This window comes from Hyla sarda, chromosome 1, assembly GCF_029499605.1.
Source record: "Hyla sarda isolate aHylSar1 chromosome 1, aHylSar1.hap1, whole genome shotgun sequence".
In the NCBI taxonomy this organism is placed as follows: Eukaryota; Metazoa; Chordata; class Amphibia; order Anura; family Hylidae; genus Hyla; species Hyla sarda.
In genome coordinates this window covers 67,852,362-67,879,293 of record NC_079189.1, presented here as the reverse complement: position 1 = coordinate 67,879,293, position 26,932 = coordinate 67,852,362, and the positions used below count along the sequence as shown (strand labels likewise).

The following is a 26,932-nucleotide window of genomic DNA, read 5'->3' as shown; positions in this document are numbered from 1 at the left end:
AATGATATATGATTATACTAAAGCCAGGGATAACCACGAAACATCTTGAAGTCTTATGGTAACTGCTGTATCACATTTTATGGGAATGTTGCCAATATACAGTACATTGTAATACTAGTAATAAAGGTATTCTGACATTTACCATGACATACCTGGGACAGGCCTATTGACTTTAATGGGGTTATCCCAATATTTAAAGATTTTCTCTATCTACACGATAAATGATAACTATCAGATCAATAGAAGTCTGATCACTGGGTCAACCACCAAATAATGAGAATGGAAGTCTATTGTTCCTCAAGTGAATGGGTTACTGTTGCTTTGTCATTCATAGGACTTGCAAACATAGCTCACCACTTAAAAAAGTCCCATAAAGAATGGAGCACTGGCCAAGCATGTGTGCTACCACTTCATTCAATGGGGAGAACTGATCTCCATACTTAGGATCTGTGGGGACCCAATGATCAGCTAGTTATCCCTTATCTACAGGATAAGATAAGTAGTCTACATTTGAGTATGTTTGATCTATTTACTGAATGTATACCTTTTTTTGCTGGACTCTAAAGCATAGTACCACAAAAGAAGATTGTTGGATCCAGCACAACATCTCATAAACCATCTTCCTTAAAGAGGTACTCTGCTGCCCCAGCATTTGAACATTTTGTTCTAAACGCTTGGAGCGGGCGGCAGGGGTCATGATGTCACAGCCATGCCCCCCCTCTTGACATCACGCCATGCCCCCTTAGTGCAAGTCTATGGGAGGGGGCGTGGTGTGACGTCATGAGGGGACGTGGTGGTAACATCACAACCCCTGCCGCCCACCCCCAGCGTTCTAAACGATCGCTGGGTGTTGCCCATAGATTGTGGGGGTCCCAGCTTTGGATAGGGGATAAGATGTCTGGGGGCAGAGTACTCCTTTAGCTTAATAATTTTAAAAAGCATGGCTAGACAGCACAAAGAGCATCCAAAACCCCAATATGATTCAAACAAAATTGCCCTTAGTCATGGCAAAAACTTGGTAGACTACGAAAATATAATGGGGCCTCATCACGCTATCATAGTCTCTTGTATGGTTGACTGAATAACTGTAGATTGGACAAAAAAACAGTTCGCTAATAAATAAAGTGCTGCTATATCTATAGCTGAACATTGCATTTAATTAATTAATTCACTAGTTAAAACAAAAAGCTGCAGAAAAAATGTATCCACGAGAATCCAAAATAAATGATTTGTACCGAGTAAATGATCCTTAGAAGACACGTGAAAACTGAGTCAGGAATAAGGTGGACAGCCGGTTTCATTTATCATCGAAATAAAATGGACTAGTCCTGTGACAGGGTAGTTAATAGTACAATGACTCTTCATAGACTTTCCAGAGTGCAGCTGCTTCCCTCTTTATATATTAGTCAAGGGACTCTCTTTATTCCTTCGTCAGCATCTCAAATCCTTTCTGGAAAGAAACTTGTTTTTCCAATGTTGATTGACAGTTGATGGTAAAACTTCTTTCTATAGCCGAGGATTAATATTACTTGAGAAATAAACAGAGCACACAAGGCCAGTAAGCTGCAGTAAGCCGTCAAATGCCCCGGTTGGCCTACAGTAAACTTTTGTGTTTAGTCTCATCTCATAACTTACGGGAAACAATAACTTTGTGAGTAGATAAACTCAATATATTGCTTCTCAATATATATCAAGTTAAACATTTCCAAAAGTTACAGTTAAAAGGCAGAAGGGTGTTATATATCTGTAGTTTGTCTCATGGTATTTATTTTCTCCACATTGCCATAGAAATAGTTTCAGAGCTGCAGAAATTTCAATTCAATGTAAAGTGAGAGCCCTATGTTTGAGTGGGTTTTCCTCAATACTCAGGTTTCCTCCCACACTCCAAATGCATTGGCCCTAGTGTGTGTTAGATAGAGACTATAGCCCCATTGGGTCCAATGTAAGCAATGACAATTTGTGTACAGCTCTACAGAATGAGATGGTGCTTATCCCTTAAAGGGGTAATCCACCCCTAGACATCTTATCCCCTATCGAAAGGATAGGGGTTAAGATGACTGATCACAGGGGTCATGCCGTTGGAGACCCCCACGATCTTGGCTGCGGCACCCCCGACATCCAGTGCCTGGAGCAAACTTTGCTCCATGCCGGATGACTGGCGATGCGGGGCGGAGGCTCGTGACATCACGATCACGCCCCGTTCATGATGTCACGTCAATGCCCCTCAATGCACGCCATCTCCCAAAGACTTGTATTGAGGGGGCTTGGTTGTGACGTCATGAGTGGGGCGTGACCATGACGTCACAAGCCTCTGGTGCTGCACCCGACGCTCTAAAGGAATGTCGGTGCAGTAGGTAGATTGTAGCAGGACCCACGCAATCAGACATCTTATGCCCTATTCTTTGGATAAAGGATAAGATGTCTAGGGGCGGAGTACCCCTTTAAGAAATATGAATAAATACTTAAATTCAACCCCTCGTGGGTAGTGTTTCACTAGCCAATTGACCTGCATCCACTGCTCTGCTATGGTATTTATCAGGGTTCAGCTGCATGCATACTTGTCAAAATGTGTACAGCTCAGAATACCCCAACGTGTTTACCTTTGCATAAGCTCCACCCTTTTGTGGCCTTATTTACACAGTAGTCCCATTAGAAACATGGCTTTTGGTAATGGCAGGTATTTGATCTGTCACTTTTGATGGCATCAAAGAGGTCCTCAAACCTAAGCCATTGTCATCAGGTTACAAAAACACATAATAATTTTTAAAGGGAGCCTGGCAACACTTTCATGCTATCTTCATGACAAGTGATCAGTCAGTTCCCACGAGCTTCTCCCCACCCTGCCAGCCTCGGATAGTGAGGCAGGGAGAAGCCACTGGAAACTGGCCTGCTGACTCGTTATTTGGGCAGCATGAAATGATGACAGGTTTCCTTTAAAGAGTTTTCTACCATGTTAGTCAATAAGACATAGCATAAAACTTTGATTGGCCATCCATGGAAAAGGTAGCTACATAGGCAAGGGTGGCAGATCCAGGTGCTTCCGATGTAGTCGTGGAGACATGCTACCACAGTAGAATACATCAGTAATAGATATGACATATAATATCTAGAGGTATTGTTACAGATATTACACTGGGGGAAATTATGTCTCTACCTTAACTCTTCAATGATGCCCCATTCTAAAGACCATGGGTGTTCCAGTGGTCAGACCCAATCGGTGTCTTATGTGTCCAATGGGTTAACCCTTTATTTTCACTAGAGCTGAATTTGACCTATTGAAATAGATGCAGAGTGCATAATGAACCACAAACCACAACTAATGGTTGTAGCTTTAAGCTTGAAGTTTTGGAAACCTCACAACTTATTATCTCTCATTGCCATTTCTGCAGAAGAAGCTATGAGTATGCAATAAAAGTCCCATCAATTCCCCTTTGGTCACCAGCTGATAACTGATAATGTCTGGCTGGTTAGAAAACAGGTCATTTACACAAACCACATATTAGACAGAATGAATCTCTCCGCTCTGCCCAGCAAAGCATCAGATAAAGGATTTATGCTTCACTCCCACTAACAATATACATTTCATCTGCAATAAACTGAGGGCTCTCAAGCATGAAGCTCTCCGGCTCAGTGTTTCATTGTTTTCAGAAGACTACATAAGAAGCTAGCAGCAAAATAAATCTGATGATACAGTTTTTACAACAGAAAATTCAGAATATAAGAAAGCGATTAACAGGAAGAAAGTTGTGGTGGTGGGGTATGTGGTGCAGGGCAGATGTTGTTACCCTAGGGGCAGATGGCATTAAGCCTTTGTATTCGTGACGCCAGGGCATGGTTTAGCCTATATCCACCCAAAGGTATACTGCTGGATCCTGGGCTAGGTACGGGGGCAATAAAGACTCTGATGCCAAGTTACAGACAACAGTAGCTTTACTAAGGGTAGACAGTTAGTAAAGTCTATACAGTTCAGCCAGGGCCCAAGGAGGTGAAAAGTGACACAGAGACCTTGAGGGCTTGATGGGACTTGTAGTAGGACTGGACCATTGAATGCAGACCACGCAGACTTAACAGATGACAGGGACTGATTTGACTTGACTCATAAAGCTGTGACTTTAGCTTACTTGAATTCATGGTGGCTGCATGACTGGACTTTGAGGTCTCCAACACTCTAGACACACACACTAGGCGACTGCACTGGACCTCAGCTTAGCAGAAGAGCAGAGCTCAAAGAGACAGAAGCTGCTCCACCCAGGGCTTATATGGGGGAGACTAGCAGGGAGCTCATAGGTCACTCTTAGGACCACCTGGTTGTTACGCCTAGCGCTCCGGGCCCCCGCTCCTCCCCGGAGCGCTCACGGCGTCTTTCTCCCTGCAGCTTCCCGGTCAGTCCCGCTGACCGGGAGCGCTGCTCTGTCATGGCCGTTGGGGATGCGATTCGCACAGCGGGACGCGCCCGCTCGCGAATCGCATCCCAGGTCACTTACCCGTTCCCATCCCCTGCTGTCATGTGCTGGCGCGCGCGGCTCCGCTCTCTAGGGCGCGCGCGTGCCAGCTCCCTGAGACTTAAAGGGCCAGTGCACCAATGATTGGTGCCTGGCCCAATTAGCTTAATTGGCTTCCACCTGGTCCCTGACTATATCTAACCTCCTCCCATGCACTTCCTTGCCGGATCTTGTTGCCCTTGTGCCTAGTGAAAGCGTTTTGTGTGTGTAAAGCCTGTGTACCAGAACTTCTGCTATCTCCCCTGACTACGAACCTTGCCGCCTGCCCCCGACCTTCTGCTACGTCCGACTTTGCTTCTGCCTACTCCCTTGTACCTCGCCTATCTTCAGCAGTCAGAGAGGTGACCCGTTGCTAGTGGATACGACCTGGTCACTACCGCCGCAGCAAGACCATCCCGCTTTGCGGCGGGCTCTGGTGAAAACCAGTAGTGGCTTAGAACCGGTCCACTAGCGCGGTCCTCGCCATCCCTCTCTGGCACAGAGGATCCACTACCTGCCAGCCGGCATCGTGACAGTAGATCCGGCCATGGATCCCGCTGACGTCCCTCTGCCTTACATCTCTGATATCACCACGGTGGTCGCCCAGCAATCCCGACAGATCGCCCATCTAACCCACCAGCTGTCGGAAGTATTCACCATTGTGTCGCAACTTCAGCAGCAATCATCTCCTCCACCAGCTCCTGCACCCCTTCCGCAGCGAGTGGCCCCTCCTAGCCTCCGCCTGTCCTTGCCGGACAAATTTAATGGGGACTCTAAGTTTTGCCGTGGCTTCCTTTCGCAATGTTCTCTGCACTTGGAGATGATGTCGGACCAGTTTCCTACTGAAAGGTCTAAGGTGGCTTTCGTAGTCAGCCTTCTGTCTGGAAAAGCTCTGTCATGGGCCACACCGCTCTGGGACCGCAATGACCCCGTCACTGCCTCTGTACACTCCTTCTTCTCGGAAATTCGAAGTGTCTTTGAGGAACCTGCCCGAGCCTCTTCTGCTGAGACTGCCCTGCTGAACCTGGTCCAGGGTAATTCTTCCGTTGGCGAGTACGCCATACAATTCCGGACTCTTGCTTCTGAACTATCCTGGAATAATGAGGCTCTCTGCGCGACCTTTAAAAAAGGCCTATCCAGCAACATTAAAGATGTTCTGGCCGCACGAGAGACTCCTGCTAACCTGCATGAACTCATTCATCTAGCCACTCGCATTGACATGCGTTTTTCTGAGAGGCATCAAGAACTCCGCCAGAAAAAAGACTTAGATCTCTGGACACCTCTCCCACAGTCTCCACTGCAATCTGCGCCTAGGCCTCCCGCCGAGGAGGCCATGCAAGTGGATCGGTCTCGCCTGACCCTGGAAGAGAGGAATCGCCGTAAGGAAGAGAATCTTTGTCTGTACTGTGCCAGTACTGAACATTTTTTGGTGGATTGCCCAATCCGTCCTCCACGTCTGGGAAACGCACGCTCGCACCCAGCTCTCGTGGGTGTGGCGTCTCTTGATGCTAAGTCGGCTTCTCCACGTCTCACGGTGCCTGTTCGGATTTCTACTTCAGCCAGCTCTCCCCTCTCAGCCGTGGCCTGCCTGGACTCTGGAGCTTCTGGGAATTTTATTCGGGAGTCCTTAGTGAATAAATTCCGCATTCCGGTGACCCGTCTTGCTAAACCACTCCACATTTCCGCGGTCAACGGAGCCAGGTTGGATTGCACCGTGCGTTACCGCACGGAACCCCTCCTAATGTGCATCGGACCTCATCACGAGGAAATTGTATTTTTTGTCCTTCCTAATTGCACTTCTGAAGTTCTCCTTGGACTACCCTGGCTTCAACACCATTCCCCAACCCTGGATTGGTCCACTGGGGAGATCAAGAGTTGGGGTCCCTCTTGTTCCAAGGCCTGCCTTCAACCGGTTCCCAGTACTCCCTGCCGTGATCCTGTGGTTCCTCCTGTATCCGGTCCCCTTAAGGTCATTAAGGACTCTGCCTGCCACAGGAAATGCCTCTCCCCCCCTCCCAGTCCCATCAGGCAAGCCTCTGTGTCCCCTCATGGCCCTCGTCCTGGTGTCACACTGCCCCGTGCCAGGTCTCGCCCTCTGCCCTCTCTCCCCATTCCTACTCCTGCTGTTCTGCCTGCCGTTGAGGAATCCCTCCATCCTTTCCCGGTGTCCTCATCCCAGGGGAGGCAGTTACCGGACCAAGAGAAGGGGAGACCTAAGGGGGGGGGGGTACTGTTACGCCTAGCGCTCCGGGCCCCCGCTCCTCCCCGGAGCGCTCACGGCGTCTTTCTCCCTGCAGCTTCCCGGTCAGTCCCGCTGACCGGGAGCGCTGCTCTGTCATGGCCGTTGGGGATGCGATTCACACAGCGGGACGCGCCCGCTCGCGAATCGCATCCCAGGTCACTTACCCGTTCCCGTCCCCTGCTGTCATGTGCTGGCGCGCGCGGCTCCGCTCTCTAGGGCGCGCGCGCGCCAGCTCCCTGAGACTTAAAGGGCCAGTGCACCAATGATTGGTGCCTGGCCCAATTAGCTTAATTGGCTTCCACCTGGTCCCTGACTATATCTAACCTCCTCCCATGCACTTCCTTGCCGGATCTTGTTGCCCTTGTGCCTAGTGAAAGCGTTTTGTGTGTGTAAAGCCTGTGTACCAGAACTTCTGCTATCTCCCCTGACTACGAACCTTGCCGCCTGCCCCCGACCTTCTGCTACGTCCGACTTTGCTTCTGCCTACTCCCTTGTACCTCGCCTATCTTCAGCAGTCAGAGAGGTGACCCGTTGCTAGTGGATACGACCTGGTCACTACCGCCGCAGCAAGACCATCCCGCTTTGCGGCGGGCTCTGGTGAAAACCAGTAGTGGCTTAGAACCGGTCCACTAGCGCGGTCCTCGCCATCCCTCTCTGGCACAGAGGATCCACTACCTGCCAGCCGGCATCGTGACACTGGTCACTGGTACCTCCTGGGTAACAATCACATGACATATCACATGGTATAACTCTTAAGGCAACATTACATTTTATAACACTTTACATGGTAAAACATATTTACAATGGGGAAACAAGTGCAGGGGGACTTGGGGACACTGAAGGAGGCTGCCTGACAGGACTGGTCCACCACAAAATAGATGAGTTATGTATTTTAAAATGGGCTTTACTGTGAAGTAGTAGCTTTGTTACAACAGATATAAAAAATGCAGCTTCACTTTATACCTATATTTTACTGCAGATCAAGAAATTACCTAAAAACAACTTTTAAGTCCATCCAGAAAAAAAAAGTATATGTTTGTGATATACTGAATGTATATAATAGTCATAAGTGCACTAAGTTCTGGGCCTGCCATGGTATCCTGTATGTCAGAATCCGTGACATATAGCCTTGGGATGGGAAAGGGCCTTACCATCAATTATCAAAGCATATTTAGTGATACTAAGGCCATGTTCACACAGCCGATTCCGTGCGGAATGACCACCCGGAAAACATAGGTGGACAATCCACAAACTTGAATGATCTGACAGGCAATAGGACCACTCAAAAATGCGCTGTTTTATAGATGCCAATGGATTTCGTAGCAAAATTCGCTGAAAGAATAGACGTGACTATTCTTTCTGCAGATGCCAAAATTGTGATTTCTATGGCAAAAACATCTAATGCGGAAATTCTGCCATCTGCACCGTGCAACAGAATCCCATTGAAATACCATTTCTGCAGCGGAACTTTTGAGCAGAATATTCCAGCGGAATTCTGCTCGGAAATTACGCCATGTGAACATAGCCTAACGCACAGTAGTAAGAAACAGACAAGGGCCATATTTATGTGCTGCACCTGCACATAGAGAAACAAAATTAAATATATAGACATTCTTTTAGGTACTGAGGTCAACTAGTCAAAAAATATTTACCAAGCTATATGCTATTTAGGCAGCTGATAGATGAGAAATAGCATATGCAACTACAATTAAGTATATGAGAAGCTAAGTTACTATGGGCTTGGTAGGTGTCTCCATATCTACAAATCTCAAAATAAATTAAAAAAAATATTTAAAAAAATAAACTGAACAGACGCTATACCACCCAGGGATCAGAAGGGGTAAGGGAAAACCAGTGCCATGTCCTCCTGTTCGAGAATGTGATAAACAAGTATCTTAAGATTTCTTAGAAACATCTATAGAATCTTAAGTAGAATCCTGAGAGACTTCCTAAATAAGAGCAGCTCGGGGACCTGTGCATTTTGAGGGCATGAGAATACAATGTACTAGGACAAGCCTTAACCTTGCGTTTATCAGGAGGTCGCCCCCCGCTGATATATCTAATTTACCCAAGTACGTTACCTATACGAGATCTGTAATTTTCATCACTTCCCCACAAGATGTTGGGAGCTCAGGTTTTACCAAGTTGCTGTTTACCATATTTCTAGCAGTGGAAAGTAATCTATTGCTGTTTGCAGGCTAAGAAGTCCACATCTCCCCTCAATTACATACAAATAATGGATTGCCATCTCGCTGCTGCTTGAAAAGGTCTTTAGTGTCCTCTTCAGAGAACAAAATCAGCGGTAGCTATCATGGCAGATCACTGTATGACTAATGATGTCAATCTGTCGAACAACGGTAACCGTAGCAACAGTAACCTGCAATTCCAGCGGTACTGTTGTTGAATTTATTGTGGCAGGGGCCAAGCGGACCTGCAGAATAATGAAGCTGAGGACTATAATATGTGACACATTCACTTCCCCACGCTGTAATCTGAGCTGACACGGTGAATTCACCCATGTTTGTATCTGAAATTGTTTAAACCTATAGATAAATGTAACAATTAATAAAGAAGAATTTCCTTGTCGTTTTCTAGATAATCAAATGGATTAGAAATTTACAAAGGGAGAACATCACGCCACACACACAATGTAACTACCTGCAAAGTTAAAGCCTGAGCTACCGTCCACACGATTATATGTTAAAGGGGTATTCCAGGCCAAACCTTTTTTTTATATATATAAACAGATGTGTAAATTACTTCTATTAAAAAATCTTAATCCTTCCAATAGTTATTAGCTTCTGAAGTTTTCTGTCTAACTGCTCAATGATGATGTCACATCCTGGGAGCTGTGCATGATGGGAGAATATTCCCATAGGAACTACACAGCTCCCGGGACGTGAGTCATCAGAGAGCAGTTAGACAGAAAACAACAACTCAACTTCAGAAGCTAATAACTATTGGAAGGATTAAGATTTTTTTTTATAGAAGTAATTTACAAATCTGTTTAACTTTCTGGAGCCAGTTGATATATATATATATATATAAAAAAGTTTTGGCCTGGAATACCCCTTTAAATAGATTCTGTATTTTATGAAGGTTATCTTTGTTGTATGACTCATACTTGCAGCTGTCAGGGCATGGTGGGGGTTGTAGTTTTACAGTGGGATCAACAGGTCGAAGAGTTTCATTTATGCTTTTGAGCAGCAGTGCACCTGACTGGTCCACACCTTTCTAAAAAAAATTGATACAGTCTTAAAATTGGCTAGCATCTTAGGAGTGCTGTTATAAAACTAAAGGAGTACTCTAGTGAAAATTAACTTATCCCCTATCCAACTGCTGGGACTCCCGCGATCACTGGGACAGGACCCTGGCGCTCTCAGTGAAGAGCACATGTTGTCTACTGGTAGACGGCACATGCACCATTCATTTCTATGGGAGCGCCTACGATGCTAGAAGCTGTACTGGGGTCTTTTCAATGCTACCATAGGAATGAATGGAACACATGTCTAGAGAGCTGTACTAGGGTCTTTTCAGGGGTCTACTATAGGAATGAATGAAGCACATGTCGGCTGAAGCATACACTCCTCACTGAGGGCCAGACGCACCCCCTCCCCCCACACACACACACACACATATACACACACCCCGCATTCAGCTACATATCCCCTATCCAGTTATTTTTTGATGGAGTTAACAAGATTTGTTGTGTGTTCATCATCTGATGCATCAGCAACAGTTAGAGCCATCTTTCTATGCCATACCTTTTGAAATAAATAGGGCTCCCATACAGTGGAATAGATAAAGGATAAAAGGCCCCATTGCAAAGACAAAAATTAAAGGTAGCCATAAATTCGGCCAACATTCGGCTATTAGACCTGATTACTCTATATAGGTGAAGACTTGGCTTGGACAATTGTTCATGGGTTTCCAATGAGAAGAGAACATAAAGACATAAAGCCAGACCGGTGATGGCTTATTTCTACATAGAACAAATGGATTGAGTGTTGAGATTCAACAAGTTTGATCCTACTCTTTCCAGATATCATCTGTTGGGGGATAGTTTGAAGGTCCCATACACATTAAACAGGTGGCCATTCACTCAGAAATTGACAGGTTTGACCAAAATTTCTCCAATGTGTATGGGGGTTTGTAGGCTTCTTCTAGGTCCTTCTTGAAACCAACCACACTTCTAAGAACATAGATTACATTGGGGGAGATTTATCAAAACCTGTCCAGAGGAAAAGGTGCATAGTTGCCCATAGCAACCAGATTGCTACTTTCATTTTTAACAAGGCCTCTGAAAAATGAAAGAAGCAATCTGATTGGTTGCTATGGGCAACTTTTCCTTTGCATAGGTTTTGATAAATCTCCCCCATTGTGTTCCCATCCAAAAGCCTAGAATTAAAGAGTACAGAGGTAAGACCCAAATAGGAAGACACCAGCATTTCAAATGGTATCTGGTAGGAGAAGTTGTGGTTGATATTTTGCATTGACTTCCAGAGCTTCAAGTAATACCTCTGCATCCTTAGGTCTACATCCCACTTTTTTTTGGGAGAGCTTATCACTGTACATGTTCACACTCATGGGGAAAATATTATTTTTGGGCAGACACCTTCTTTACAGAGGCTAACATCTTGGTGCTTAGCCAATAGCCTCATAATTCCTTCAGCCATTAAAGGTCCCAGCTCCCAGACCCCCACTGATTTCATATTCTGTTGAGCCATACCGAAGGGTGCACATACATTTAATCCCTATGAACTCGGTACGGGTCATTTGTATAGTCATTAAGCATCATTTTATTTGCAGGTCTGTAATGAATGTATATGGCTAATGTGCTAACTAGTATATCGATTAACCCTGATAGAGACACACAGGAGTCAGCATTCATTTGTGTCACCAGAGTGCTCGGCGGGCAGCATTTGTGTCTGGGATAACGGCAGAGTTGTTGGACAACACTGTCATGAGCATTTAGGTCAATGCTGAACACACTGAAGAGTAATGGGAAGCCTTTCTATCAGCACGCTCTCCCTACACGTAGAATCTTCAGTTCTTTGACTGTCATTTTATATCATAGGTCTTTAGCCTATGGCAGTGGTATTCAAACTGCAGCCTTCAAGATGTTGCAAAACTACAACTTCCAGCACGCCTTCAAGATGTTGCAAAACTACAACTTCCAGCATGCCCGGACAGCCGTTGGCTGTCCGGGCATACTGGAAGTTGTAGTTTTGCAACAGCTGGAGGCGCACTGAGTGGGAAACTTTGGTCAATATACATTATGTGATCTCGAATGCAGCTATGACATTATTACTTAGCGTCGTAGTCTATTGCTATTGCAGAAGGCCATAGATACATTTTAAAATAAACACATTTTATTTCTTTAAAAAAAACAAAAAACTAAGAATCCCATCTGGATAGGGCCTTGAAGTTCTGTTCATAAACAGAAAAAGGTTGACTGTTGACACTAAGAGCAGTAGGAAGGAATGTTCAATATGACAATATAGATTTCTGTTCTATAATATTTTCTATTTATATTTATTCTATAAATATTTATCCTGTTCTATAAAATTCAAACAATCCTATCTGGATAGGGCCTTTAGTTCTGTTCATACTGAGCCTTCTGGTTAATGAACAGAAGTAGTGAGGGATGTTAAATTAATCAATATAGATTTCTGTTCTATAATATTTTCAATCTGGTAGTTGTAGTTTTGCAAGATCGGGAGGGCCACTGCTTGGAGACCACTGGTCTACCGGAGTAAAACTGGGGTAATGGGATAATACTGGGGTAATGCAGGAGATAACAATGCAAACGCCCTATTTTCTTTCATCATGGAATACGACCGTTTCTGCACAGTTGATCCTAAGTGGAATAGTAGGAGAAGGTCAATGTCAGGAGGGCAGCAACTGCAGGGGAGGCAGATGTGGCCCTGGCTAATGAGAAGAAGCTCTGGTCTGTAGACAAGGGATTAGTTTCCTCAGCAATAATGTTGAGCATGAATATTCGTAATACAAATTATTATCGCGAATATCGGCACTTGGCAACTTCGCAAATATTTGGAATATAGTGCTATATATTCGTAATGACGAATGTTCGTTGTTTTTTTTTTTCACATGCTAATTTTTATGCGAATTTTCCATGCAAATTTTTGTTTTATTTCACATGCAAATTTAATGCAAATTTTTATGCAAAATTTTCGCATGGAAAAAAAAGTGAGTGAACATAGCGAATATGCGAATTTCGCAAACATAGGACAAATAATCGTCAATGTATTCACGAAATATCGCAAGTTCGAATATGGCTCCTGCTGCTCATCACTACTCAGCAATATGACCGAGCTTGGATGATGGCCATAGAATATTTCGTCCTGATAATATCTATTGACAAGAGACACTCCTTAATACATACAGGAAGTACCGTCATATGTAGTTATGTGGTTAAGTTATAGTAGCCGTCGAGCTAACATTCTGTCACCATATATCTGCTACAATTTTCAGTCCGAGTCAAACATCGGATCCCCTGAGAAAATTACCATATCGTAGTCACTAGCTGCCTACGATCGGGTCCGCAGCCCCATGATAGTTAATTGCTCCCTATCTGTCCGTACCTATCCGTGCACAGATACGATTTCAGGCAATTTGAGCTTCCGAAATCGTATCTGTGCATCGGAAGGTCAGATCGTGGTGTGAATGCAGCCTAAGTGAGACAAACCTATTGTGTTAGTCTATGGGATTGTCTTGGTCAGCAGCACTTACTTCCAGCTCTATCTAGCGATTGAACCTGTATAGAGATAAAAAGGAGAAAGGACCAACAAACGGCGCTTCGTGTATTACCCCAGGATATACGTAGGAAGTGAGGGAAGTGGGGGATGACCCAACGGGGCTTATAGATGGCCGCTCACCTCAAGGTGGATAAAACAGGCATTTAACCCCAATATTCTGGGGTACCAACAATAGTGAACTGCTGCCAAGCCAGTGGGTTGCAGGAACCGACCCAGGACGTCCTGTGAAGATAAGGAGGAGGAGTAGAGAAAGAACCCATGGAAAACCGGCGCTGCAGTCCTTGGAGATGAAGACAACGAAGTTCAGGTATAGTAAAGATCCTAGGCAAGACCGTTTATTAAAGTATAATAAAACAATAAAACAATGGATGATGCATTTCGGGAGGAACCCTCCCTTCCTCAGATGAGGGTCCAGCGTCATCCATTGTTTTATTGTTTTATTATACTTTAATAAACGGTCCTGCCTAGAATCTTTACTATACCTATACCTGGACTTAGTTGTCTTCATCTCCTAGGACTGCAGCACCAGTTTTCCAAGGGTTCTTTTTCTAGTCCTCCTCCTTATCTAGCGATTGGTCAAGGGTCAGACCCCAACTGATCATAACATTTGACATGTCTCTAGGACAGTGTCTCCAGCTGCTGGGAGTTGTAGTTTTGCAACAGCTGGAGACACATTGTTTGGAAAATACTGCTCTAGGACATGTCAAAGGCTTTTGTAAAACACTTTATCTTTGATAATTTCTTCTATAATAATAATAGTTATTATTATCATGGTTGTTTTTATTATTAATTAGTTATTGTTGTTATTATATTATTATTATTATTAAGCAATGAATAGTATTAGAGATGAGCGAACTTACAGTAAATTCGATTTGTCACGAACTTCTCGGCTCGGCAGTTGATGACTTTTCCTGCATAAATTAGTTCAGCTTTCAGGTGCTCCGGTGGGCTGGAAAAGGTGGATACAGTCCTAGGAGACTCTTTCCTAGGAATGTATCCACCTTTTCCAGCCCACCGGAGCACCTGAAGGCTGAACTAATTTACGCAGGATAAGTCATCAACTGCCGAGCCGAGAAGTTCGTGACGAATCGAATTTACTGTAAGTTCGCTCATCTCTAAATAGTATTATGATAAATGTATTGTTTCACATAAATGCATCTTCATAATAGCCTTTCTATAGCATGTCTAATAGATAAAGGTCTTACCTCTGGGATCAGGAGAACTGAGGATCATTGAATGGGCAGACAGTGATACAAGTTAGCGCTATATATATATATATATATATATATATATATATATATATATATATAAACCTATGGGAGTTACTAAAAAAGCAGAGCAATCTAGTTGCGGCTTTGTATAAGGAAGCAAGGGACACACTATAGGTGGGGGTCCCAGAGGTGGATAGGCAATAAACATCTGAGATGAGAATACCCCTTTAACACGTCAAATAAAAGAGAACAGCCCAAGAGTTTCCGCCAGGCTTGTAAATCCCAGAACACAACATTAAAAAACAAGCAATTTCCTCTCGCCACAATATTTTGATCGCTCCCTTCAACCTCCGAAGCACTTGTTATACGTGATCAGCGGCAACAAGTCCCAAACTACCTGAAACTTATGTCATTGTTTTGCCTGAAATATTAAACATGCACATTTTAACAGCTCCCAATTTTGGTGAGCTCAGCCAGATTAAACTATCCGTATCAATCTATAAATAAAGCCTGAATGAGCGCTCAGAAAGTCACAAATCACTGGATATTGTGCTGACGAAAATTCTATATCCATGTATTTATTTGCAGAAAGCTGTCTGTGCCATTAGGTATAAAATACATCCGAGACAATTCTAGCTGAGAAAAGGAAAAATAAAAAGATCCTCGGACTCCTTCAGACAGGAACCATTTTGCTTCCCTTTTACTTACGTCCCCCATCTGTCAACAAGTGCTTGTAATTTTATTACACTGTCCTGTAGTTTATGCAGAGTTGGTATTATTTTACAGAGTCCTGTTAATGGACTGGATAAATGGAAATGCTATTTAAACTGGTCTCCAGATCCGACAAACACAGCTGCAACTGTACTTCTGTTTCTAGGCGAGCGTCTTGACCTGACCATGCGGTGCTCGTGAAGCCAGTCCAAAGAGAAACTGGAGCAGACAGCAAAGGGAAAGCCTAGTAGACCGCTGGCGGCAAGCAACCGTGGCTAATCATAATTCATATACACTCAAGCCTCTTTTTCTTTCATATTGCTTTTAGGCTACAAAACAAGCATGCAGCCCCTTTCACCTGGCATCTCATTTACAACTAAAGGTCAAGCAATGATTAGTATGCACAGAAGCTGCGGGGGGGGGGGGGGGTGTTTGGAGCTGCATCCAGTACCCACTTGGCCCTTCCAAAAAGTGAACCCAGTATGGAAGACATTCTCTACTTTACTATGAAGAGTTTTTCTTTACTTGGTTTGGAGATTCAACGTATAGAATTAGATTTTTTTTTAAAGGAAAACTGTCAGCCTGTTCACCCACACTAGACCCAATACAATGGCTTATATTGTGGGTGAACAGGAGTTGAACGAGGGGTCACCTACTTAAATATGTCCAGTAGGTCCTGAGATATGTCCCCCAGAAGATCCTCTATGTAATTCAGTGAATCACGTGCAGGGGGTGGGGCTTGGCAATCTCAATTTACATATTTAATGTCTGTGACCCACATCCTAATGAAGTGGAGTCATGAAGTCCCGCCCCCTGTGAAGCCCCACCCCTTGCACGCAATTCACTGAATTTAGCAGAGGATCTTCTGGGGGACATATCTCAGGACCTACTGGACATATTTACGTAAGTGACCCCTCGTTGGACTCCTGATCACCCACACTATATGACATTGTATTGGGTTTAGTGTGTGTGAACAGACTGATAGTTTTCCTTTAAGCAATTTAGGTTTATTTACAAAATACTATCACAAATAGGAAAGGAGCCTATACACCGTCAATAGCTGTAAACCAACAGCCATTAGTCCGAAATTCTCCAAGTACCGTATATACTCGTGTGTAAGCCATTCCGAATATAAGCCGAGGCCCCTAATTTTCACCCCTAAAACCTAGGAAAAGTTATTGACTCGACTATAAGCCTAGGGTGGGAAATACATCATCCCCCCATGTCATCATCCCCCACTGTCCTCATCCAGACCCCCGTCATTAACACCCTCATCATCATCACCCCGTCATCATCCCCCCGTCATCATCTAGACCCTCGTCATCATCCAGACCCTCGTCATCATCACCCCGTCATCATCTCCGCCTGTCAATCCCTTCTCAGTGGTCTTCAACCTGCAGACCTCCAGATGTTGCAAAAATACAACTCCCAGCATGCACGGACAGCCATCGGCTGTCCGGGCATGCTGAGAGTTGTAGTTTTGAAACATCTGGAGGTCCGCAGGTTGAAGACCACTGCCGGGCCTTCGTCATCATCCAGACTCCCCCTTTAGTTTTCTACTCACCTCCCCTCGGTAGGAAGGAAGGGTGAGTTGGTCCGGGCCATCTGTGCTGCAGAGACCATCCTTTGGCGAGGGTTAGTCATTCCGGGCTGTCCATATTCACTGGGAGGCTCTCTTCTCCCTCTGGCCCCGGACTAGTGACGTTGCCTTGACGACCACACGCACGTTACGTCCGTGCGCATGAACGTCCCTGCGCGGTGGCATCAATGCAGCGTCACTAGTCCGGGGCCGGAGCTTAGAACAGAGCCTCCCGGTGAAGAAGAACAGCCCGCAACGACTAGCCCTCGCCACCGGACGGTCTCTGCAGCATAGATGGCCTGGACCGGCTCACCTTTCCTTCCCACCGAGGGGAGGTGAGTAGAAAACTAAGGGGGATCTGGATAATGACGATGGCCCGGCAGGGGTCTTTAACCTGCGGACCTCCAGATGTTTCAAAACTACAACTCCCAGCATACCTGGACAGTCGGTGGCTGTCAGGGCATGCTGGGAGTTGTAGTTTTGCATCATCTGGAGGTCCGCAGGTTGAAGACCACTGAGAAGGGATTGACAGGCCAGAAAGTTTTTTGTTCACTCGAGTATAAGCCGCGGGGGGCGTTTTCAGCACGAAAAATCGTGCTGAAAAACTCGGCTTATACTCGAGTATATACGGTACATGCACTTATGATATGGTATGTGGCAGTGTCTTATCTCTCTGCCAAACAAAAGGATTAGGCATTGAAATTCAACATGCTTTATGGATACTCTATTACAGCTTAAAGCGTAAGTCCAAAGTTGTGATCCCACGGGCCCTTCAGTACCAGTGTGGGAAGACGCATTCCACGCTGGGCGGTGCAGTGGCAGAAAACCCTATCAGGCTCAGTGAAGTTCTGTGCATGAGTCCATCAGAAAAAGGCTAATGCATGCAACTCTGCTGAACGTGGAACTGTACCACCCATTGTGGCCTGCGTCTCACTATGCTGGAACTAAAGATCACTTGGGCTTGCTACTTTGGACTCGCACTTTTATAAAACAGAAAGGCTGTACAGTACTATGGTACTTTTATAAATGATATAACATTACAATTATATAAAAACAATAGCATAATGATACAAATAACATAAATTGTTTTAAATGTTCTATACAATATATACAAACTCTATATCAGTCCATAAACATATTGGCAGGTTCAGCCTTATTACACATGGCTTTAATAACATCCACACTTACATTTATTAACAGCCACAAACATGTAAAAGAACTACTAAATACTATATTTTAAAATAATAATATTAATAATCACAATTATACACAGTAGTTTTATAATTATATTACTATATAATGTACTATATAATAATGAGCTTTAATGTTCTGTAGCTTGACTCATTATTCCTAATACTGAACTCCAAGGAAAGATCCTACACGTTGGCGGAGATACATGTTATACTTGGAGGATGTAAGCCATGTATTATGATTTTCGTAGATATTGCGTGTGGCGTGTTGCGCAGAATTGATTTCACCATGTTTAATGCATCTTTAAAAGCAGAGATGTACTTTTCGTGGCTTTTGGTTTATGGTCTGATCAGCAATAACCCTTGGGCAGAGGAAATCTAACACCACAAATACCCTGGTGCCCTGGTTCTTTGTTGGCTGGATTCCCTTTTATGAACTATCCTGTACGCCACTGACTGAAAGGCTTTATGAAATATAATATTGAAGCCGACCACACCTGATGTCAGCACATTGGAAGTCAATTACTAAGTGCATATTTCAAGTCTGCTAAACTCATGTGATTCAGACTGGGCAGAGCTCTGTATGTCCTGAGGCTTCTCGATAAATGTCTTGCTATGTCACACTACGGTCTGTTTCTGCACTATAAAAGATTAAAAGGCACTTGCCCCTAAAAAGAGAGAGAAAGAAAAAGTTGTCCAGCTGACAGTTGCTAAGGTGTATGGGCACTAGTAGGGCTGGGCGGTATACCGGTTCATACCCAATACCGAATTTTTGTGCTGCACGGTATGAATTTCTCCCTATACCGCAATATCGGTTTGGCCCCTCCCCCTCAGGAATGTATTATCAGCCCAGCGCTGCGTTGTCCCCATTGGGGTACTACTCACATGTCACCTGCGAGCGCTGTTCTGCCCCCCCCCCCCAATTAATTATCAGCCCAGCGCTGTCCCCTTCGGGGAACTACTCACATGTCATCTACAAGCGCTGTACTCCTCTTCCTCCTGCTTGTTGTGGACGCCGGCGCTGACACTCTATACCAGAGGTCTTCAACCTGCAGACCTCCAGATGTTGCAAAACTACAACTCTCAGCATGCCCGGAAAGCCGTTGGCTGTCCGGGCATGCTGGGAGTTGTAGTTTTGCAACATCTGGAGGTCCGCAGGTTGAAGACCACTGTTCTATACTGTGCGGTATCCCTATGCCCGGGCTGCAAAAAATGAACAAAATAAATTTTAAATCACCTCCCGTTGGTCCGGTACCGGCCTCATCTGCTTCTTGGGGACGGGAACGTGGGACAGCCGTCAGCCTATCACCGGCCGCAGTGATGTTCCGCCTCGGCCGGTGATAGGCTGAGCCCACTGTCATGTAAGAAGCCGGCCAGAGCTCCTTACATGACAGTGGGCTCAGCCTATCACCGGCCGAGGCAGAACATCGCTGCGACTGGTGATAGGCTGATGGCTGTCCCACGTTCCTGTCCCCAGCGTAAGGCCGACGTAGGAACATGCATTATTTTATTTTGTTTACCTTTTGCAGCCCGGGCATAGGGATACCGCACAGTATAGAGTGTCAGCGCCGGTGGCATGAACCAACAGGATGAGGAAGGCAGTGCTTGTGGGTGACATTTCATTATTTACCCCGATGGGGGCAGCGCTGGGCTGATAATTAATTTTGGGGGAGGGAAGGAGGAGGAAATACCGTTATATGCAGTAGAACTGCCAAAAGTTACAAAAATACTGTGATACAGACATTTGGTCATACCGCCCAGCCCTAGGCACTAGTAGTGATATGCTGTGTTCTCCTGGACATAGACATGAGATATATGAGTATGCAGACCATTGGTAGATCCGGCTCAATTTGAGAAGATCTGCTTAGAATCTGATTCCGGAGGTGACCTGACCGATAACGTTTACATTAGATATAAAGGTCCCAATATGTCTTACACATTTGTCAGTTAAACCCACCGTTTTCGGGTGGGATCGGTTGACCATCTAATGTCAGGCTCCCAACAACAGATGGGGGGAGAATGTTTAGGCATGTTTAATTTCAACTCAATCTTTTTTTCTCTTGGAGATATAAGTCACCACCAGAGAAACTGTTGGCCAAATGATCCTTCAGCCGACAGTTATCTAAAGTGTATGGACACACACTTATACTAAAGTCGTCCGAGCCCATTGGTGCTGCAGATTCGACTTACTGTTTGAGGTGTATGGCGGCTTCCCAACTCATCACTGACAGAGGATGCCAGTTGAGAGAAAGGCTTAGCGGGTTGGATTTCTACTGCCTGAACCTTTTGTTCAGGGAGAGAGGTTGACACCAGAGCTGTCTGGCTACGGCTTACCCCTCCCCATGGACAACCCAAGAACATTTGGGAATGAAGAACTTTCATGTGCGTGGGAAAGTATGGGAAATTGTCAGATATCTGTTCAACTGACGGTTATTGAAAATGTATTGAAAATCTGATGTCAATCCTGAGGTAAGCGTGCAACTGTTGTATGAAAGTTATTGGTCCCAATTTCTACACACTCTGCTTTTCATAGCACGCACATGTCTTCTATGGAGGGAGGAGAATAAGCCGCTGTTAGGTAATCTAATTCACATCAGATAGTCAGTCGGTCTTGGCAAAATCCATGGTTTTGGTAGATATTATTTATGTATAGTTGGAACCACAAGTGATCTTCATATCAATACGTCATGTCTCTATAGAAAGCTTTATTATCAGAATTATAACATATAAAAGCTTTGGCAAGATACTATACACCTCTATTGCTTAGCTCTTTATTGATAAAACCAAGTAGTTCCTTCTAATAGTACTTAAAGCATTGCTACATTAACCTTTGTCCTATATATTCAATTGTCATTATGGGCAGGAATGTAGATAAAGATCAGGGAAATGGCATTTAAAAGGTGCATCTCATATGAGCTCACCACCCAGATATTGTGCCATTCACCTTACAGGAACACTTCACCTGTGAAGAATTTTGTTTGCTTTATAGACAAGAGTTTTGATTAAAGGAAAGGCAAATACGTGTAGTCATTGCTCCCAACACACTTTTTAGTGGTAGTTTAATTATTTATTAGGTGTCACTTATGTAACATAGACATATTCTGCAGTTCCGTACATACTAAAGTAGTGATCTCCGACATGTGCATCTCCAGTTTTAAAACCACTATTCCCAGCATGACCTGACACCATAGATTTCCACCATATCAATCTGCGCTTCCAATATCAATAGCACCTGATACCACATTATACTGACTGTATGTGATATATGTTTCTATGTTCTTTGTATTAATCAAACTTTAAAAAAAATATTAAAACAGATTTTCACCATACTGTATATCATATGTCCTCATTGTCGATTGGGGTGAACCTATGGCCTCTGAGGAATCAAAGTTTTGAAGATCACATATACCGTATATACTTGAGTATAAGCTGTGTTTTTCAGCCCCCTTTGGCTTATACTCGAGTGAACACTCCGCCTGTCAATCCCTTTTCAGTGGTCTTCAACCTGCGGACCTCAAGATGTTGCAAAACTACAACTCCCAGCATGCCCGGCTGTCTGGGCATGCTGGGAGTTGTAGTTTTGAAACCTCTGGAGGTCCGCCGGTTGAAGATCACTGAGGCCTTCGTCATCATCCAGACTCCCCTTTAGTTTTCGACTCACCTCCCCTCGGTGGGAAGGAATGGTGAGCTGGTCCGGGCCATCTATGCTGTGGGGACCGTCCGGTGGGGAGGGTTAGTCGTTCCGGGCTGTCCATTTTCACCGGGGGGGGGGGGGGCTCTTCTCCGCGCCTGCCCCAGACTAGTGACATTGCCTTGAGGACGACGCACAGGGACGCGCATGAACGTCCCTGTGCGTCGTCGTCAAGGCAACATCAATAATCTGGGGCAGACCCGGAGCGCAGAGAAGAGGGCCCCCCTGGTGAAAATGGACAGCCGATGGCTGTCCGGGCATGCTGGGAGTTGTAGTTTTGCAACATCTGGAGGTCCGCAGGTTGAAGACCACCGATGAAGGGATTGACAGGCGGTGATGATGAAGGGAGGGGGGAATGATGACGGGGGTCTGGATGATGACGGGGGGTCTGGATGATGACATGGAGGGATGATGTATTTCCCACCCTTGGCTTATATTCGTGTCAATAACTTTTCCTGGGTTTTTGGGGTTAAATTAGGGGCCTCGGCTTATATTCGGGTCGGCTTATACTCGAGTATATACGGTAACCACAGATAGCAATGCATCAAAGTGATGAGAAAACTTAGTGGAACTTAGCAGGGGGGATAGTTATGGTCGTGACCTTCCAGTCACCAACAAATGTTTCCCAACTTGCAACAAAAATAATAGATAGAAGTAGATTAAAAGGAACCTTTCACTTTAACAATGCGGTCCAATCTGTAGGCATCATGTTATAGAGCAGGAACAGTTGAGCAGATTGATATATAATTTTGTGGTAAGAGAGCCTAGATAGCTTCTAATTTATTCATGTAAATCTCTGCTCATTCTGGGCTAGGTATTTAAGGGGGCGGTTATCTGGGTATCAGTAGGACCACCCACTTGACTACTTTGCTCAGAGTTAGCAGAGGAAAACATGAATAAATGACACCTTATCCTGGAACTTTTCATCAAAATCTATATATCAATCTGCTTAGCTCCTCTTGCTCTATAACATGATGCCTGCAGATTGAACTGCATTTTCAGCATGACAGGATCCTTTTAAAAATAAATGAATTAATACATTTATTTTTAAGGTTTAAAGCAAGGAAAACTGCAATTATTAATGGGATATTCCTCTACCCAAATGACAAAACCATAATTTAATTCTTTGTTTCCATAGTATCAATAAAGACGTATGAGGAGTGTGAACCCAGTGGCTAAAGCGCCACAGTAATGAGTACAGCTGGCTCACAGCTATATACTGTATATAAGACAATCACACCTAAATGATCTTCCTCTCTATGGGAAACTACTTACACTCAGCATGAAAAGAAAGAAAAAAAATTAAATTAATCCTTTGGGAACCAATGCATAATAGTGCAATTATTCAGGCCGGGCCTCAGGAGTAAAACCAGGTGAATTTCAAGCGGAAATCTCACACACATATGGATGAAATCCTGATGACTAGAGACTCTATTCATTAAAATATTAACACCATTACCGGAGATTGGGGGAGAAAGTCAAAACTGCCTGAGCCAACAATCTGCAATTTGCACAAATAAAACAGCTTACATGACCCTCCCCGCGTCACCATTTTTAACGTGGTCAACAAGGGAGCATGGCCTGCTGGAGAGTGGATGTGGACCTCACTGTAAAGAGACTGTGGCACATTTTTACACAGTTTTTGGAGTAAAACTCAATCAACCAATAGAAGGTAAAAACTGTTGTGCCAGATTTTCAAACAGCATGAATCACTGTAAAAAAAATGGCAACATTCTTAGACTTAGTCAAAGTTTGTACCCTAAGCTTTTTATAATCTGCCTCAATACAAAGCACAATTCCTCCAGGTTTCAGAAAAAAATTCTGAACCTCTTTTGAATTTTTTGATATTTGACCAATTTTGTTTAATTGGCCACCACTATGATACACTTTACATTGTTCCTTTAATATAATGTCAAGATGATGGCTCTTAGGAATATAGAGTAGTCTGTAAAAGCGGATCCATACTGACACATTATGAGGCACCGTAGTATATTTGGTACCAAATCTGAAACAAGGTTTCTTCACTTCTGGTCCCCTAAAAGGCCATGTTTTCAAGATATTGCTAGTCTAATACTAGTTCTGTCATCATATCACCACTCTCACTAGATAGCTTACTATCTGATGCACAGTACACCAGTTTTCTGGTACCATCCCACTTGAAAATGACAGCTGTCTTCACAGATACAGACATTGGTTTAATAAATGATATTTGGGCGGTTCTTGACTTTGGACCCACCCTGAAGCATGCATAGAATGATACACTGCAATGAATGATAGAAGTTTCATACAAAACAATCAACAAACTATAACTTTGCTATAAAAAGAAAAAAAAAGTCAACGATGCCCAAAGAGACAGAAAGATCGGAGACAGTAAAAGTTGTTTCGGAACCATGTAGGGGAGCAAACAATAAATGAGAGGTACTTACAGTCTGTAGAGTTTAGGAGTTCCCAGAAAAAGCAATTCGGGAAATACCTGAAGATTATTTCTATTTAACCGCCTAAAAGAAAAATAAAGAATATTAAGGGTTTGCATGAAAAAGCCAAGACATGGGTGGTATATACAGTGCTCCACTAAAAATTCTTCACATTTTGGCAACACACAGACTATAAACTAAACCTATTTCACACTCTTTTCACAGTACCCAACATCCCGCCTGCATTGTGTGAGGTGGCTTTTTTTGTAGTCAATTGTCCAGATGCAACTTGCAAAGTAACTTATGCTTCCTTCTGAATTTTTTTTGTTGTGCAGCTTGCGCCAGCAATTGTGCCAGAAAGATATCCATTTATATTAGTAAATATATTGTTAAAAATGTTGCAAATGTATCACCCAAACATTGTACATTAATAGTACTGTATTTTTTGCCGTATAAGACGCACTTTTTCTTCCCCAAAACTGGAGGGGGAAAAGTCGGTGCGTCTTATACAGCAAATATCGCGGTGGTCCCTGCGGCCATCAACGGCCGGGACCCGTGGCTAAAACAGGACATCACCGATCGCGGTGATGCCCTGTATTAACCCTTCAGACATGGTGATCAAAGCTGACCGCCGCGTCTGAAGCGAAAGTGACACTAAGCCGGCTGTTCAGGACCGCCGCGGTGAAATCGCGGCATCCTGAACAGCTTACAGGACACCGGGAGGGACCATACCTGCCTCCTAGGTGTCTGCTCCATGCCGGGATCCCTTGCATGGCCGGCGCTCTCCTTCGCCGTCATCACGTCGTCGCGCACACCATCCCGTCATCCAATAGGGGCGGCGTGCGTAGCGACCTGATGGTGGCGACGGAGAGCGAGGATACCGGGCAGCAGAGACATTCCGGAGCGACGGGGACACGACTACAGCGATGGAGGGCGACATCCAGGGCAGCGGTGACAAGCGGTGAGGGGTCCGGAGCGGCGGGGGCACGTGAGTATTACCTCCTATACCAGTGGTCTTCAACTTGCGGACCTCCAGACAGCCAACAGCTGTCCGGGCATGCTGGGAGTTGTAGTTTTGCAACATCTGGAGGTCCGCAGGTTGAAGATCACTGTCCTTTACTTTACATTGTATTTTGTGCAGAATCTTTTTTCTCTAGATTTTCACCCTTTAAAATTGGGTGCGTCTTATGTGCCGGAGCGTCTTATATTGCGAAAAATATGGTAAATATCATGTAGCTGCCATGTGCCAAACTTGAAAGGACAAAAAATTGGTGATGATAAATAGTACATTCCCCCCCCCCATTGTTTATCAAACAGAAAAACTCAAACTTTGCTTAATATCCAAAAATGTGTTGTGGAAACAACCTAAGGCTATGTTTAGACATCCATCTCTGGCTCTATTAGGAGTTTCTATTGAAGGAGTGCTACTCTTCCCATGATGGACACCACAATGGACCATAAAGGTTCTCATTGCCCATCATGCTGTCTGTCAGCCGGAACAGACCGTTTCGTGCATGCGACGCACTTCCTCTAGCCGGTACAGCTAGAGGAAGTGCATCACAAGCATGAAATGGTCTGTTCCAGTTGCCTTCGCCTCACACCACCATAACCGCTTGTGCCTGTTATGCTTCAGTGGACTGAACAAAGTTTTTATCTGGCTGGTGAGTGCCGTCTTCTAGTTCTTTTTTGCATGCTTTCAACAGTGTCTGGCAGCTCACACCTGCCAGCGCTTCCACCCAGTTGGCAGTGAAAAAAAACACATCCCTCTATAAGAAATCACTTATAAGTACAAAATATGTGCATTATGTTATATATGGAAATAAGAATTTTAATAAATTGTACTGAAAAATCACTAAAATGCAATCACTAAAAGTAACTTATTGGCGTTATCTATAACATTTCTTCCCAAAACAGTACCACTGTTACGCCTAGCGCTCCGGGTCCCCGCTCCTCCCCGGAGCGCTCACGGCGTCTTTCTCCCTGCAGCTCCCCGGTCAGTCCCGCTGACCGGGAGCGCTGCTCTGTCATGGCCGTTGGGGATGCGATTCGCACAGCGGGACGCGCCCGCTCGCGAATCGCATCCCAGGTCACTTACCCGTTCCCGTCCCCTACTGTCATGTGCTGGCGCGCGCGGCTCCGCTCTCTAGGGCGCGCGCGCGCCAGCTCCCTGAGACTTAAAGGGCCAGTGCACCAATGATTGGTGCCTGGCCCAATTAGCTTAATTGGCTTCCACCTGGTCCCTGACTATATCTATCCTCCTCCCATGCACTTCCTTGCCGGATCTTGTTGCCCTTGTGCCTAGTGAAAGCGTTTTGTGTGTGTTAAAGCCTGTGTACCAGAACTTCTGCTATCTCCCCTGACTACGAACCTTGCCGCCTGCCCCCGACCTTCTGCTACGTCCGACTTTGCTTCTGCCTACTCCCTTGTACCTCGCCTATCTTCAGCAGCCAGAGAGGTGAGCCGTTGCTAGTGGATACGACCTGGTCACTACCGCCGCAGCAAGACCATCCCGCTTTGCGGCGGGCTCTGGTGAAAACCAGTAGTGTCTTAGAACCGGTCCACTAGCACGGTCCTCGCTATCCCTCTCTGGCACAGAGGATCCACCTCCTGCCAGCCGGCATCGTGACAACCACA

At 44.8% G+C, this 26,932-nt stretch overlaps 1 protein-coding gene across 5 annotated transcripts in view; it reads right to left on the bottom strand.

The window, feature by feature from the left end:
* SLIT2 (slit guidance ligand 2) overlaps window positions 1–26,932 on the bottom strand; it is a 327,901-nt gene that overhangs the window by 282,595 nt on the left and 18,374 nt on the right. For all 5 annotated transcript variants that reach the window (XM_056555443.1, XM_056555414.1, XM_056555429.1 and 2 more), the window contains exon 4: window positions 24,311–24,382. In XM_056555443.1, coding sequence (XP_056411418.1) covers window positions 24,311–24,382 — 72 coding nt within the window. The remainder of the gene's footprint in view (window positions 1–24,310; window positions 24,383–26,932) is intronic.